The sequence below is a fragment of the Canis lupus genome, chromosome 15 (genome assembly GCF_003254725.2).
Source record: "Canis lupus dingo isolate Sandy chromosome 15, ASM325472v2, whole genome shotgun sequence".
NCBI classification, from domain to species: Eukaryota; Metazoa; Chordata; class Mammalia; order Carnivora; family Canidae; genus Canis; species Canis lupus.
In genome coordinates, this window is record NC_064257.1 from 2,736,132 (window position 1) to 2,749,403 (window position 13,272).

General features: G+C 38.7%; 1 protein-coding gene across 2 annotated transcripts in view; it reads right to left on the reverse strand.

Moving 5' to 3' along the window:
- Positions 1–13,272, reverse strand: part of ZMPSTE24 (zinc metallopeptidase STE24) — a 38,711-nt gene that overhangs the window by 15,269 nt on the left and 10,170 nt on the right. For both annotated transcript variants that reach the window (XM_025419783.3, XM_025419784.3), the window contains exons 5-7: positions 12,622–12,774; positions 11,227–11,368; positions 5,303–5,487 (exon numbers count right to left, since the gene is read on the reverse strand). In XM_025419783.3, coding sequence (XP_025275568.1) covers positions 5,303–5,487; positions 11,227–11,368; positions 12,622–12,774 — 480 coding nt within the window. The remainder of the gene's footprint in view (positions 1–5,302; positions 5,488–11,226; positions 11,369–12,621; positions 12,775–13,272) is intronic.

Sequence of the window (13,272 nt, forward strand, 5' to 3'; positions counted from 1 at the left end):
CACCAAATATATTACACCAACTTAACACACAGTCTGCTACTCTCCACTGCTATAAAGTAACATGATCCTCAGGCTTCTGTTTTCACTAGTTGCCAGCTTCCTGATATGAACTATGAATTCTTTCATAGAACAACCAGCTGTCTACTGAACAGCACAGGCACTGTTGTCTGGCATGTGGCTGGGTTTACAACACTATTTGGAAGCACACAGAGTCACATTCAAAGATTTGGAATGATCAGAGCTTAAATGAGGGTCACTTTCCACACAAAGGAGGCTTGCTTCTTGTGACAGATTCTTGAACAAAACTGGATTTCCTTTACTTCTCACACTCACTTCACATAAAGGAAGAGAGAGAAGTACCACACATCTTTTACTTTTCTATAGCACTTTCTTTTCTTTTTTTTTTTTAATTTTATTTTTATTTATGATAGTCACAGAGAGAGAGAGAGAGAGAGAGAGGCAGAGACATAGGCAGAGGGAGAAGCAGGCTCCACGCACCGGGAGCCCGATGTGGGACTCGATCCCGGGTCTCCAGGATCGCGCCCTGGGCCAAAGGCAGGCGCCAAACCACTGCGCCACCCAGGGATCCCAGCACTTTCTTTTCTTTTTCCAGATTTTATTTATTCATGAAAGACAGAGAGAAAAAGGCAGAGACACAGGCAGAGGGAGAGGCAGGCTCCCTATGGAGAGCCCAATGCAGAAACTTCATCCTAGGACCCCGAGATCACACCCCGAGCTGAAGGTAGACGGTTAACCACTGAGCCACCAAGGCATCCCAGCATGTTCTTTTTCATGGGATTCATCTACTGACTTGTTTGATCCCAACACTACCAAACTGGGCAGGAGGGGAGTATTATCTTCATTTTAGAAATGAAGAAAAGGAAGCTGAGAAATTAAAAATGCCTTTCTTCAGACTGTCTTGTTAGTAAGTAGTAGGTAAACCCTGAACCCAAATCTCTGGAGCCTGTGCCCTATTACTCTTATTAACTGGGAAGACTTACACACAACCTTAGCACTTGCAGGGACATACTTATTACTTTCTTCTGTAAAGGGACAGCTTTTCTATAGTTTTACTTTTCCTTTTAATTAAACTACTTTCAAGACAAGTTGTTCCAAATATTGTTTGTCTCCAGAAGGGTAAAATCCCAGAGTTAATTTTCCTTGACACCTTTTAAAATGTTAATAACTAGTACTGAGCCATGCACCAAAATGTTACTAGTTCTCTCTGAGAGGCAGGATTTCTGATCACTTAGTTTTCTTCTTTAAACTTCTTTAAAAATTAAATGCTTTGGGGAACCTGGGTGGTTCAGTTAGTTGTCTGTTTGGCTCAGATCATGATCCCAGAGAGTCCTGGGACTGAGCCCTGCACTGGGGTCCCTGCTCAACAGGGAGCCTGCTTCTCCCTCTCCTGCTCCTGCTGCTTATGCTCTCTGTCAAATAAATAAAATATTTTTTTAAAATGAAATGCTTCATTTTCTCTACCTCAATCAGATTGACAACCATTTTCATAACCCTCACTGCTTTATATACAGGTGTTCAGTAGCAAGTGAATAAACCTGTTTCCTAAACTTCTGCTGTATATCTGTGTACTCTGTATGATTATTTACTCAATAGCTTTTTTTAAACCAATTCACTTTTAAAAACTTAGGTTTGTCATAAATGGCAATATTCATGAAGTCACTGTATGCTAGTTCTTTGTTCTAATATACCTTAATAAATATAAATATATAGCTATTCAAATTTTTAATTATTTATTTATTGGTATTCCAATTTAAAATACTGATATGCTACCTAAAATAGTAGTATGGCACATGCACTGGAAGGCACTACATTTAATGAGTGTTGAGTCAATCTCTGTTATTTTTTTATTAACTTTTTAATCATAAACAATATAGTGAACATACTGTGTTATATTAGTTTCAGGTGTTCAATACAGTGATTCAACATATCCATACAACACTCAGTACTCATCACAAGCACCCCCCTTAACCCCCATCACCTATTTCCTCCCTGCCCACCGCCCCTCCGGCAACCATCAGTTTGTTCTCTATAGTTAAGAGTCTGTTTCTTAAAAAAAAAAAAAAAAAAGAGTCTGTTTCTTGGTTTGCCTCTTATTTTTTCCCCCTTGTTTGTTTGTTTTGTTTGTTAAATGCCACATATGAGATCGTATGGTATCTGTCTTCCTCTGTGTTGGCTGAGTCAATCTTTGACTTCCTTCACTTCCCACAATAGCAATCACTGGGTACTTTAAATCATTTTTTACTATGACTCTTGAACATACTGACTTTCAGTCTAGTGCAGACCCTCACTGTCTTGGTTATCTTGATGCAACAGGCCTCTAGAAGTCTCCTTGCCTCCAGTCAGCTTCATCCTATATGCTGCCCCCAAACTGTAATTTTCCTAAAGCAAGCTCTGGCTTCTACCCAAATCAATCTAAATCTTCCAGGCCACTGGAAACAACCATTTGATGTTTTCAGGAAGAAGTTTACAAACTGGCCCCAGCCTACCTTTCTATCCTCACCTTTAAGAATCCACATAATCATTAATCTTAGAATAGCCAGCATGTAGTTTTTTTTTTTGATCTCTATAGCTTTATTCATTCCATAACTTCAATCTGAAAAGCCTAATTCCCCAGTCATAATTCTTAGTTCAAGTATCTTTTTTTTTTAGACATTTATTTAAATGTTTCATTTAAAATGTTTATTTAAATGTTTCATTCATGAAGGACACACAGAAAGAGAGGCAGAAAGAGAGGCAGAAACACATGTAGAGGGAAAAGCAGGCTCCATGCCAGGAGCCCGATGTGGGACTCGATCCTGGGTCTCCAGGATCATGCCCTGGACCAAAGGCAGGCGCTAAACCGCTGAGCCACCCAGCGATCCCCAATGCCTTCTCTTTTAAGAAAACTATTAGAATTCTCAATTTCTTAATTTCTGCAAGTCAAACTATCCCAGCCACTATTCACTGCACTCTACTTTAATTTATGGGCTATGTGTAAACATGGCTAGTCTCCTCTACTATAGGTTCTTCAGGACAAGACTATGTCTAGTGTATCTTCATCATATAATCTATACATAGATGCTAAAATATTTGTAGTTGTCAATGAACTTAAGTGGGCTCTTCAAGAAGTCAGCAAAAATAACTCAAACTCCACTCAACACACTTCTAAAGACTAATCTTTTGTAAGATTTAAGCCAAAGAATACTGTTCTCCTAGATACTAAAGGTCAGTAATTTCATTACTGTTTGAAATCAATAGACCACTATCTAACACCATGATTTGGCTATGATTTTCTCCACCCCCACCCACATCCCCCTCTATGTGGATACCTCTTAAGCAGGCTGACTTGCTGAACGTGCATGATTCCCCAGTGCCATTCCTGGGTTACCCTTTCTGGACTTCAGTATTCCTACTGATGATTTTTTTTAAAGATTTTATTTATTTATTCATGAGAGACACAGAGACAGAGAGGCAGAGACACAGGCAGAGGGAGAAGCAGGCTTCACGTAGGGAGACCAACGTGGGACCTGAGCCACCCAGGCACCTCTGATAAGATGATCTTAGAACCTCTTCCTAGCTTAAAATCCTGACATTTGATCAGACCAAAGTGATTTTTATGCCAATAACCTAACTGGAAGGATAACCCTACTTCAAAAATAAGCAGAATCAAAGCAGTTAGCCCTTTCCCAATGCTACTTAATCCCTTCACAGAATCTTGCTCCATGTACATATTTATAACGGGCTAGGCACATTACTCGGCTATCCTTTTAGGATCAAAATGGATGTTCAAAAGATAATAGTTATTTTCTGGTAGTTAGAATGTATAAAATGGAATATAAGGTATTCCCCCTGTATTATTTTATTTAATCCTTCCAACCCTGGTGCTCAGTCAGTCAAGTGTCTGCCTTCGGCTTGGGTCATGATCCCAGGGTGCTGGGATCAAGCCCTACGTTGGACTCCCTGTTCGGCAGGGAGCCTGCTTCTCCCTCTCCCTCTGCCACTGCCATTTCCCCTTGCTTGTGCTCTCTGGTTCCCTCTCTCTCTCTCTCTCTCTCAAATAAGTAAATAAATAAAATCTTAAAAAAAAAAAAAAAAATCCTCCCAACCCTAAAAGGCAGGCATCTTTAGCCCAGTGTTTCCCAATCAGAAATGATTTTTTTGCCTTGCCCCCCAGGGCTGTCTGGCAATGTCTGGAGATATTTTCAGTTGTAACAGTTGTTAGGGATAGGGGAGGTTGATACTGGCATGTAGTGGGGAAAGGCCAGGGATACTGCTAAACAAGATACCCTCCCACAACAAAAACCTGGCCCCAAATGTCAATAGTGCCAAGTTGAGAAACCCTGCTAGCATCATCTTTTAGTTAAGAAATCTATGATTTAGAGAACTTACTTGCCCAGAGTTACACAGATCCAAAATGAAACCAAAGCCAATAGCACATTCCCATACATATACAAATACTGGCAGCTGTTTCTGATTAAATTTGTTTTGTTTCTTATCATTGTCCCTTCTCCCCCTTTTAGTTTTCAGTACTTGAGATCTTGATAATCAGCCTCAGTTGATCTCATCCAGGAAAGAATTCAGAAAAAGCTTGAGACTCAAGTCAGATTTAAGAAATGTCTTCTCTTGTGCTCCCCACTGTATCCAGTACATATAACTTCACTGTTGTAATTATCATATTGTACTGTGCTTCGATGACTTTTTTCCCTTAGACCATAAACTGCTTGAGAGCAAAATTTCCCTCTTTATTTTTGCATTTCTAGTGCCAGGCAAAGTATCTCAGCACAGAATATATGTTTCATAAATACGTGTCAAACAAACAAGAGAAAACAAAACTGACCACACTGTATAGTGTACCCAAGGACACACAGCTACTAAATGACAGAACCAGGATTCAAATCCAAGTCTCTCCATTGTCAAAGCCTATCATTACTGTATCTCAATGAGCTAAAAATCAGATGTTTATCTTCTCTTTATCCTGCTGTGGGAATTCTCTGAACATAAACATAGGGAATATATACAACACCCCTGTTTTAAAGATAGCTTCTAATCATAAGAATTTTCCTATCTTATGCCTCCAATTTTCATGTGTACATTCTATAAAAGCTCGTGAGGCAGTTAGCATGTAATAATAGTGATAATCTCTCCCAAATACCAGAATTATAAAGGGGCCATGGGGTTCTTATTTGATGGCCTCCTTGAATTTACCACTCACTCACTACATAGAAACTGATGTTATTTTGAGTTGTCATAGGAACTTTTTATAAAAACTAAGCCAGAGTCTCTTAGGAAAAGAAGAACTCACTTTAACTTTAGCTTTTATTTCTTCACTGTCCCCTTCTCCATCTTTGCGGGGTTCCATGCCAGACTCCTCCAGGATGTCTTTGTTTAGAACAGAATACTCTTCTAGTAGAGTGTCAAACAAAACTATTCGCTTGTTCTTGAAGAAGCCATAAAAATAAGCATTGCTGTGGGAAGAGCGTTTAGATCCTAAGGAAAAGACAGTTCAAAGCATGGAAAATAATTAAAAAGTTTTGGGTCCTCTGGAGAGACTCCTAGAAATTGCATTACTGGAAAGGACATTAACATTTTCAAACTGTTTAATACCTGAAGAAAACTGTATCAACATAAATGACCACCTGCAGTGGAGAGTGTCTGTTTTCCTACAGGCTTGCCAACAAATGTTTGTGCTCATCGCAGCTTTATAGCAATTAGAAAACAAGTAAAGTCTAAATACCTAACAGTAGTGGAATGATTAAAGTATGGCAGCGCTGTGAAATGGAATTTTAAACAGCCAGAAAAAAAGCAATATTTTTCGAAGAACCTTAACAAGATAGGAAAAAGCTCACCAATATACTGTAAAGGATATAAAACTTCATGTATATAAGGTTCCATTATTGTCATGAAAAAAAGTACATGTAAATAGAAAAGCATAACACAAGCCTATGAAGACATATTTCGAAACATTGAGGTGTTTAGCATTGGCTTCTAGGACTAAGGATTTTAGTTCCCTCCTGTATACTTTTCCAGGCTTTTTAAAATAAGTACACTTACTTCTATAATGAGAAAAAAGTTAAAGCTATTTTTAAAAAGACTGGGAAAAAAAACCATACCTAACAGTATGTGGCTAACAGGAGCTCAACTATGGTTGATTTTTTATTTGCTTCTTTATATTTTTCTTTATTTTCTAAATGTTCTACCTATGTGGTTAAGAACAGACTTGGGGTTTAAATCTTGGCTCTGCCATGTAGTAGTTGGGTAAATGTAAAAAAACTTCCTTAATTTCTTTAAGATTTACCTGTTTATCACATGAAGCTAATGTCCATCTCACTGAGCTGGATTAAGGATTACATGAGAAATTCTTTTTTTTTTTTTTTTTTTACATGAGAAATTCTAAGCAAATAAATTCATATACTGCCTGACCCATAAACTTACTACTATTACTTATAAACCTTTTTTAAAAGAAAGGACAAAACATGTTTCACTTGAGAAGATGAGATACAAATACAAAATGTAATAGCATGTTATTAGCATGTAACCACTCATACTTCTAATATGAAGTATGTTTAGCAATATATTTAGGATGCAGTATATTCTGCATATAGAGTAGTAGTATGTGTGGCAGTATGTTTAGAATGTAGGAAGACTTTGATAAATAGTAGCTTATTTATTGTTTTTTCCTTTTTGATTTCATGACCTAGAAATGCCAAACATGTGGTCCAATTCTGTCAGTCGTATAGGACCTCAGCATCTGGAAAGCTATATATCATTTGGAGGTCTCATACTTCTCTCTCATGTCTGTCTTCTCTGATTCTAATTTTTAAATGCAAATATTTATTAAAAGCAGCCTTATGGCAGCTTGGAAGTAGGCAGACTGTAAGCTTATAAACAAAATAAAATTAATGGCTTAATACCTCCCACTGGTCCACATTTCTCAAAGTATAGCCCAAGGAATACCTACACCAAAATCACCTGGGGGTGCTTGTTAAAGGTAGACACTAAAATACCTCAGCAGGGAGCCCAAGAATCTGTCTTCTAGCAAACCCTCCTGAAAATTCTTACACTCACTAAAGCTTAAAGGTCCCTGCCCTAGACCATCAGTTTTTTGTATCACTGGGCTGACATGTAATATATATTCAATAATGCATGTTTACTGAATAGGTTGATGATTCCATTTGAGGTATGAAGTAATATACTTGAGAACTCTGAAAACCAATGTAAGGCATTGCCCTCTGTGTCTTTTATGTGTTTTATGTCGTCTTACCTTCACCTCTCAGCAACATCTGACACAGCTGACCACTTCTTCCAGGAAAGACTTCCTTCTCCTGTCTCAAAAGAATTACCACTTTCTCCTGGCTTTCTTCCTACCTCAATGGTCTCTCCTCCTCAGCCTCTGCTACTGGCTCTTCCTCCCTTGCTGAATCCAACCTGATCCCCCTTCTCTTCTCTAAATGATCCCCATCCATGGCATTAAACACCATCTATGTGCCAGATGCTTTCCTATCAATATTCTGGCCCTGACCTCTCCCTAGAACTCCAGACATATATTCAGCTACCTATCTGATATCTCTACATCTCCACAAGGATATCTACATGGCAGATTTGTTGTTTATATTTTTATGTTGTTTTTTTTTTCCTGTCCAGTGCTGAATCCTCCTTTCAGAGTTCTCATCATGTAAGTACTGTAGTAGACTGCTTCCCATCTGAGAAATCTAAAAGGCCAGATACTTGTGCCCCCAGCACTCCTGGAACCCAGCCCATGCCCTGGCTCAGTTAATCAGCTATACCCACTGGGGACTCAGAAGATCTAGCTAATTATGCAAAGAAGCAGGCAGTGAGGAATCAATGCTAAGAGTGCTATTAGGGTGGAGGGGATGTCAAGAGAACAAACTGCCGAATTCAACAGCAGGAGGCAACAGCAGGGTCCTCACCAGACTGGTTCTATGGTGAGATTCTCAGCTCGTCTCCCTGAGAACAGCCCATTTCCAAGCTTGTAAACTTAACTTTCAAGGTGATCTTATGAATCAAAGATTGTCAAATAAGGAATTTTCCAGCTTCAATCAGCCAGAGTTGGTTCTACTGCATACTTGGAGCTAACCACTGTTTGAGGAACTCTAATATGGTGTTCAATAGATACCTCAAAATGTAACATCCAACAGAACTTAATTCCCCAAAACCTGCTCTTCGCTCAGTCTTCCTATATCAGTAAACTACCATTTATCCAGCTGCTCAAGCCAAAAATCCAGGTCATTACCCTCAATGTCCCCCTTTCCCCAATTCCTCACAGGAGTAAATTTCATCAACTCTACCTGTAAAACAATATCCCTAATGCATCGACTTCTCTCCATAAATTACTACTGTCCTAGTCTAAGCTGCCCTATCTCCTTCCTGACCACTGCCACTGTCTCCTAACTTTTCACCCTACTGCTACTCTTGCCCTCCCACTACAATCTCTTCTCCATACAGCAACCCACAATATTTAAAAACTACAAACCAGACCATGTCACTAAAATTTTCAATGGCTTTTTCCCCCAAACTACAATAAAACCTAAACTCTCATCCTGATTTGCAAAGGCCTATGTGGTCTAATTCTTGTCTGTCTCATACTTCATGTCATAACACTCTCCTACTAGGCTACAGCCACACTGGAACTTGTTTCTTACAGACACAAAGCTCTAGAAGGTCTTTCCACTGATCTTGGCATGGATGGCTTCTTCCTTCAGGTATCAGCTCAAATCCATTTGCTCAGAGAGCTGTTGCCTAATGACCCAATATAAAGTATCTACCCAGGGCAGCCCGAGTGGCTCAGCAGTTTAGCACCACCTTCAGCCCAGGGTGTGATCCTGGAGACCCGGGATCCGGTCCCACGTCAGGCTCCCTGCATGGAGCCTGCTTCTCCCTCTGCCTGTGTCTCTGCCTCTCTCTGTGTCTCTCATGAATAAATAAATAAAATCTTTAAAAAAATAAAATATCTACCCAGCCGTCCTTGATCACATCACATTAGTTTCATTCTCTGCACAATACTTGCTATCTGATATTTTCTCAGAGAAGAATGTTGGCTTTTCATTACAATATCCCTATTAATTTACAAATCCATAATGTACGTTGTTATTCTTAGTAACAACACTTGAGCATTCAAAATACTTCTGAGGATTGTTACCATTATTAACAAAAACTTATATTACGGATCAGTAAACTTCTGATTAGTAAAGGTAAGTTGCCAAACTCATAGGTAATTTGTGATAAACTGGGATTCAAACCCAAACCTACTGACCTCACAGCCTGACCTCTGAAATGCTACCCTGTACCTACTCCAATCTTTTTTTTTTTTTAAAGCAATCTCTGGTCAGTTTTATTAAATAAAAAATATTTTATTAAATAAAAAACGACTCACTTTTCACTGGCCTTTTCTGGCATGCTTCTAATAATATCAGAATCACCTGGATCAATGAGAGCCAGTGTGCATACTCCACAGTACTTTCCACTTTCTATGCCAACTCAATACTATTGCCATTATGCCACTGTAGTGATGGACACAGTTTTGGCCAACACAGCACAATACTCTATCTCAGATTCCCTCAAGGCTGGCAGTTGCTGGCAAGGATGATTAGCTTCACTTTGTCATGTCTAATCATTTTCAGAGTTTGCTTGTACCCCGGCACGTACTTCCCACTTTTCATACTGATTTGGAGCCCAAAGTAGATCAACTCCAGTGGCTTTTTCATCTTCTTTGCAGCCACTATCTTCCTGCCTTAGGTGCAGGCCGGCCCCACAAGATGGCCGGGAGTGAGGAAAAAAAGGCCAAATCGTGATATTCCAAAAAGTACTAGCTCATATTATAATTCTCCATAAAGCCTTCCCTATTTCATCTAAAACCACGTGGCAATGACAGTATATATTACACACCTTACCAATTAACTCCATTGTGATATCATTAGCTGTCATTTCATATTATCTGATTATAACTTAAGTGATAAGCAACTTAGTAAAAGTTGCTTAAAAGACGCTAAAAGATGGTCCTACTGTACTGATTAGTGTGCCTCTAGTTTACTAAGAGTAGAGATCACAGAGCCTAAAAAGTAGCAGCAATTATCATTCTTCTACCATTTCCCCCAGAGAAATGTCCCAACTATCCCATTAGCTGGGAAATACAGCCTCAGAAGCCACTGGTTGCCTAAGACTTCTATACTCTTCTAGTTGCTGTTAATTTGTTCTTTTCCATTGTAGCCATCTCTGTTCTCCCTGACCCCATAATTACTTGTTTCTACTCCTTCATCCAATACAGCTGTTTCTCACTGGTGATTTTTTTTTTTTTTAATTTAGAGGAGGGATGGACAAAGTATGGTTTGCAGGCCAAATCTAATCTGCCACTTTTTTTTTTAAGTTATATTAGAACATAGCCATAGTCATTTGTTTGTGTATTATCTATGACTGCTTCTGTACTCTAACTTGCCAACTATAATGGCAAGGTTGAAGAGTTGTGACAGAGACAGACCATGTGGCCCACAAAGCCTAAAATATTGACTGACTAGCCTTTTACAGAAAATGTTTGCCCAACAATGGTTTAGCGGAAGCAAAACAAACCTAGAGGGGTGAAGGGATTCATCCAAGATCCTACAGCTGCTAAGTGGCAGAGGCAGAACCAGTTTCAGGCATTCACATGGATTTTAATTTATAGATTCCGAAAGTCATGGTATCATACAACAGTTTTACTCTACATCTTTTTGGGCTTGAGATTTTAGTAGTCTTATGTAAGCTAACACATAGCTTAACTCTCAAAAGCAATTATCAAACAGCAGAGAATAACTGATCTGAAATATTCAAAGGTACTACTGTTTTTGGTAATGTACAAGTGAAATCAGACTCCTCCAGAACACTGAAAGTTTTACTGGATGAGACAAAGCCAGTAATACTGGTTTTATTTATGAGGCCCCAAACTAGTGCCTGATTAGGCAAAGGTCCAACTCAGTTACCTGAGGGAGCCAGGCAGATAATAGAAATACATAACTCAGCCTAATATACATGATGTAACAAGGAGTGAAAAAAGCCTTGGCCCAACAACACTATAAAGCCAACCACATAGAGCTGCAGGTAAGAACAGGTATCAGGCAACCAGTTTCTGTCCCTGGACTATGTCATCAATTCCTAGGAACCTTAAAAAACCAAAATGCAAAATCCTAACAAATCAAAACACTTGAATAAAACTTCCTCACCTCTCAGTAGCCTTACCTTCAACAACATACACCTTAGTCAAAGGAAAGTCAATACTCTTTGCCATTACTTCAATTTCTTGTTTAAGCTTTCCCTCAGGCAGAGGTGTAAATTTGTCAAATAAAGGGGCAATATAATCAGCATAGATCGTGACAAGCACCTGAAAAATAAATTCAGAACCTATGAATTTGTCCTCAAAAACTGCAATTTATATAGACTATATTGAGACAACTATGTGATCCAGCCTTGAGAACATGGGCCTTATTTGCTCTGGTATTCCCAGCCCCAAATAGTACCAGATAGTAAATGCTCAATATTTGTTTGTTAAATTAAATCAAAGTGAGTAGTCTCAGTGCAGTAATAACCAAAAAGTCAAATGGTCCACTCAAAATTATCTTGGGAATTTCTGACACTTCACATGCCCATAATAACTTGGAATCCTGCCTTTCAGAGTAATCCTGAGAGACCTACAGTCTTTGCTAGAAAATAATTACTAGAGTTTGACTATGTGATGTTATTTGGGTGGTCTGCTAAAATTGACTATCTGCAGTGCATAACTATTCTGTGGTTGAAATGGCACTTCCTTAAGCATTTCTGCAGCATTTCCTCTGTTCTCTTTCCCCTTACTTCATCTGCCACACACAGATGTGTGTAAATCCAACTAGTACCTATTTTCAGAGCTTGATCCCACCAATGGAAAGTGAAGCAGTGAGCATCATGGCAATTCAGACTAAAGTAAACTTTATCATCAGAGGAGCTGAAGAGGTAATAGATGCTACTTTCTGGGGCTTGTGAACAGGTTGTTTTCATTGTGTTGTAGTGCATGTGTTGTGAAGTGGTTTAGAATACAGTAGAAAGAAGAAGCAAAGACGTGAGGAACGAAGAGGGTGGTGGTGGTGAGGGGACAAAGGAGGGAGGGGGGTAGGAAAAAGGGGAGAAAAACAGAAGACAGAAGAAGGGGTAAAGAAGGGAGAAAGGAGGAGGGGAAGGAGGGCAGAAAAAAAAAAATCAGGTAAGGTTATGCTTTCTTTTTCTTGTCCCTCTTAAATCTAGTCTCTCTTCAAAACATCCATGATATTTTTTTAGGCACTGGAGCTCAGTAGAGTCACTAATCAATCAAACTTAGTCATCCATTCTGGTGACAACTCACAAATGCACAGCCCAAAACTACCTGACAACTGGATCATTAACAAAGAGTTTCTAGAATCTGAGTCAGCATAAGAAGAAAATCTATGGTCAGAGTCAGCTCTCCTGTTTCTGTACCCAAATACAGAAACCAAGAGGGAAATTTATAAGCCCACTTATTTATATTGCATTTGCTTCTTAAGAACTGTCCACATGTTAATGAAGATTAAATCAGTTATCTTGCCAAGGAAATTTTATAAAAGAAAATGAAAAAAAGATTCTACTCACCAGAGAAACAACTAATGTGAACAGCCAGGCATATATAAAAAAATAATCACCCCCAATTTTAATAATGTAAAGTAGAAGTGAAGACACAGGCAATAAAATGCACTGAGTCACAATAAATTTCTTGACTGCATCTTTCATGAAGAATCCCAAAGTCTGAAAAAAAAGATCATCACAAGAAACTGAGAAATTGCTTTTAAAATAACTAATACATGAATACAAAGGATACACTATTAAAGCAATTTAAAAAAAATTAAAATTAAAATTAAAAATTTTTTAAAAAAAGCAATTTTAGGTTAAAAGGCAGTGGGTCTATATTATATGATAGCCTAAGACAATTAGTAAATGTCTGGCATTTTACAGTTCAAAATATACCATTTAAATGTTAGCAGAAAAACACTAGACTTTAGTACTAGAAGAATTTACGGCAAGACTTTAAGCTATGATCCTTATTGTATCTGCAGTTCCTTTTCCCTCAATTAATTCATGCTCTAAAATAGCAAATTATGGAGGCGCCTGGATGGCTCAGTCAGTTAAGTCTCTGATTCTTGATTTCAGCTCAGGTCATCATCTCAAGATCGTGGATACAGCCTCCAGTCAGGCTCTGCATTCAGTGACGGTCTGCTTAAGATTCTCTCCCTCTTCCTCTGCCCC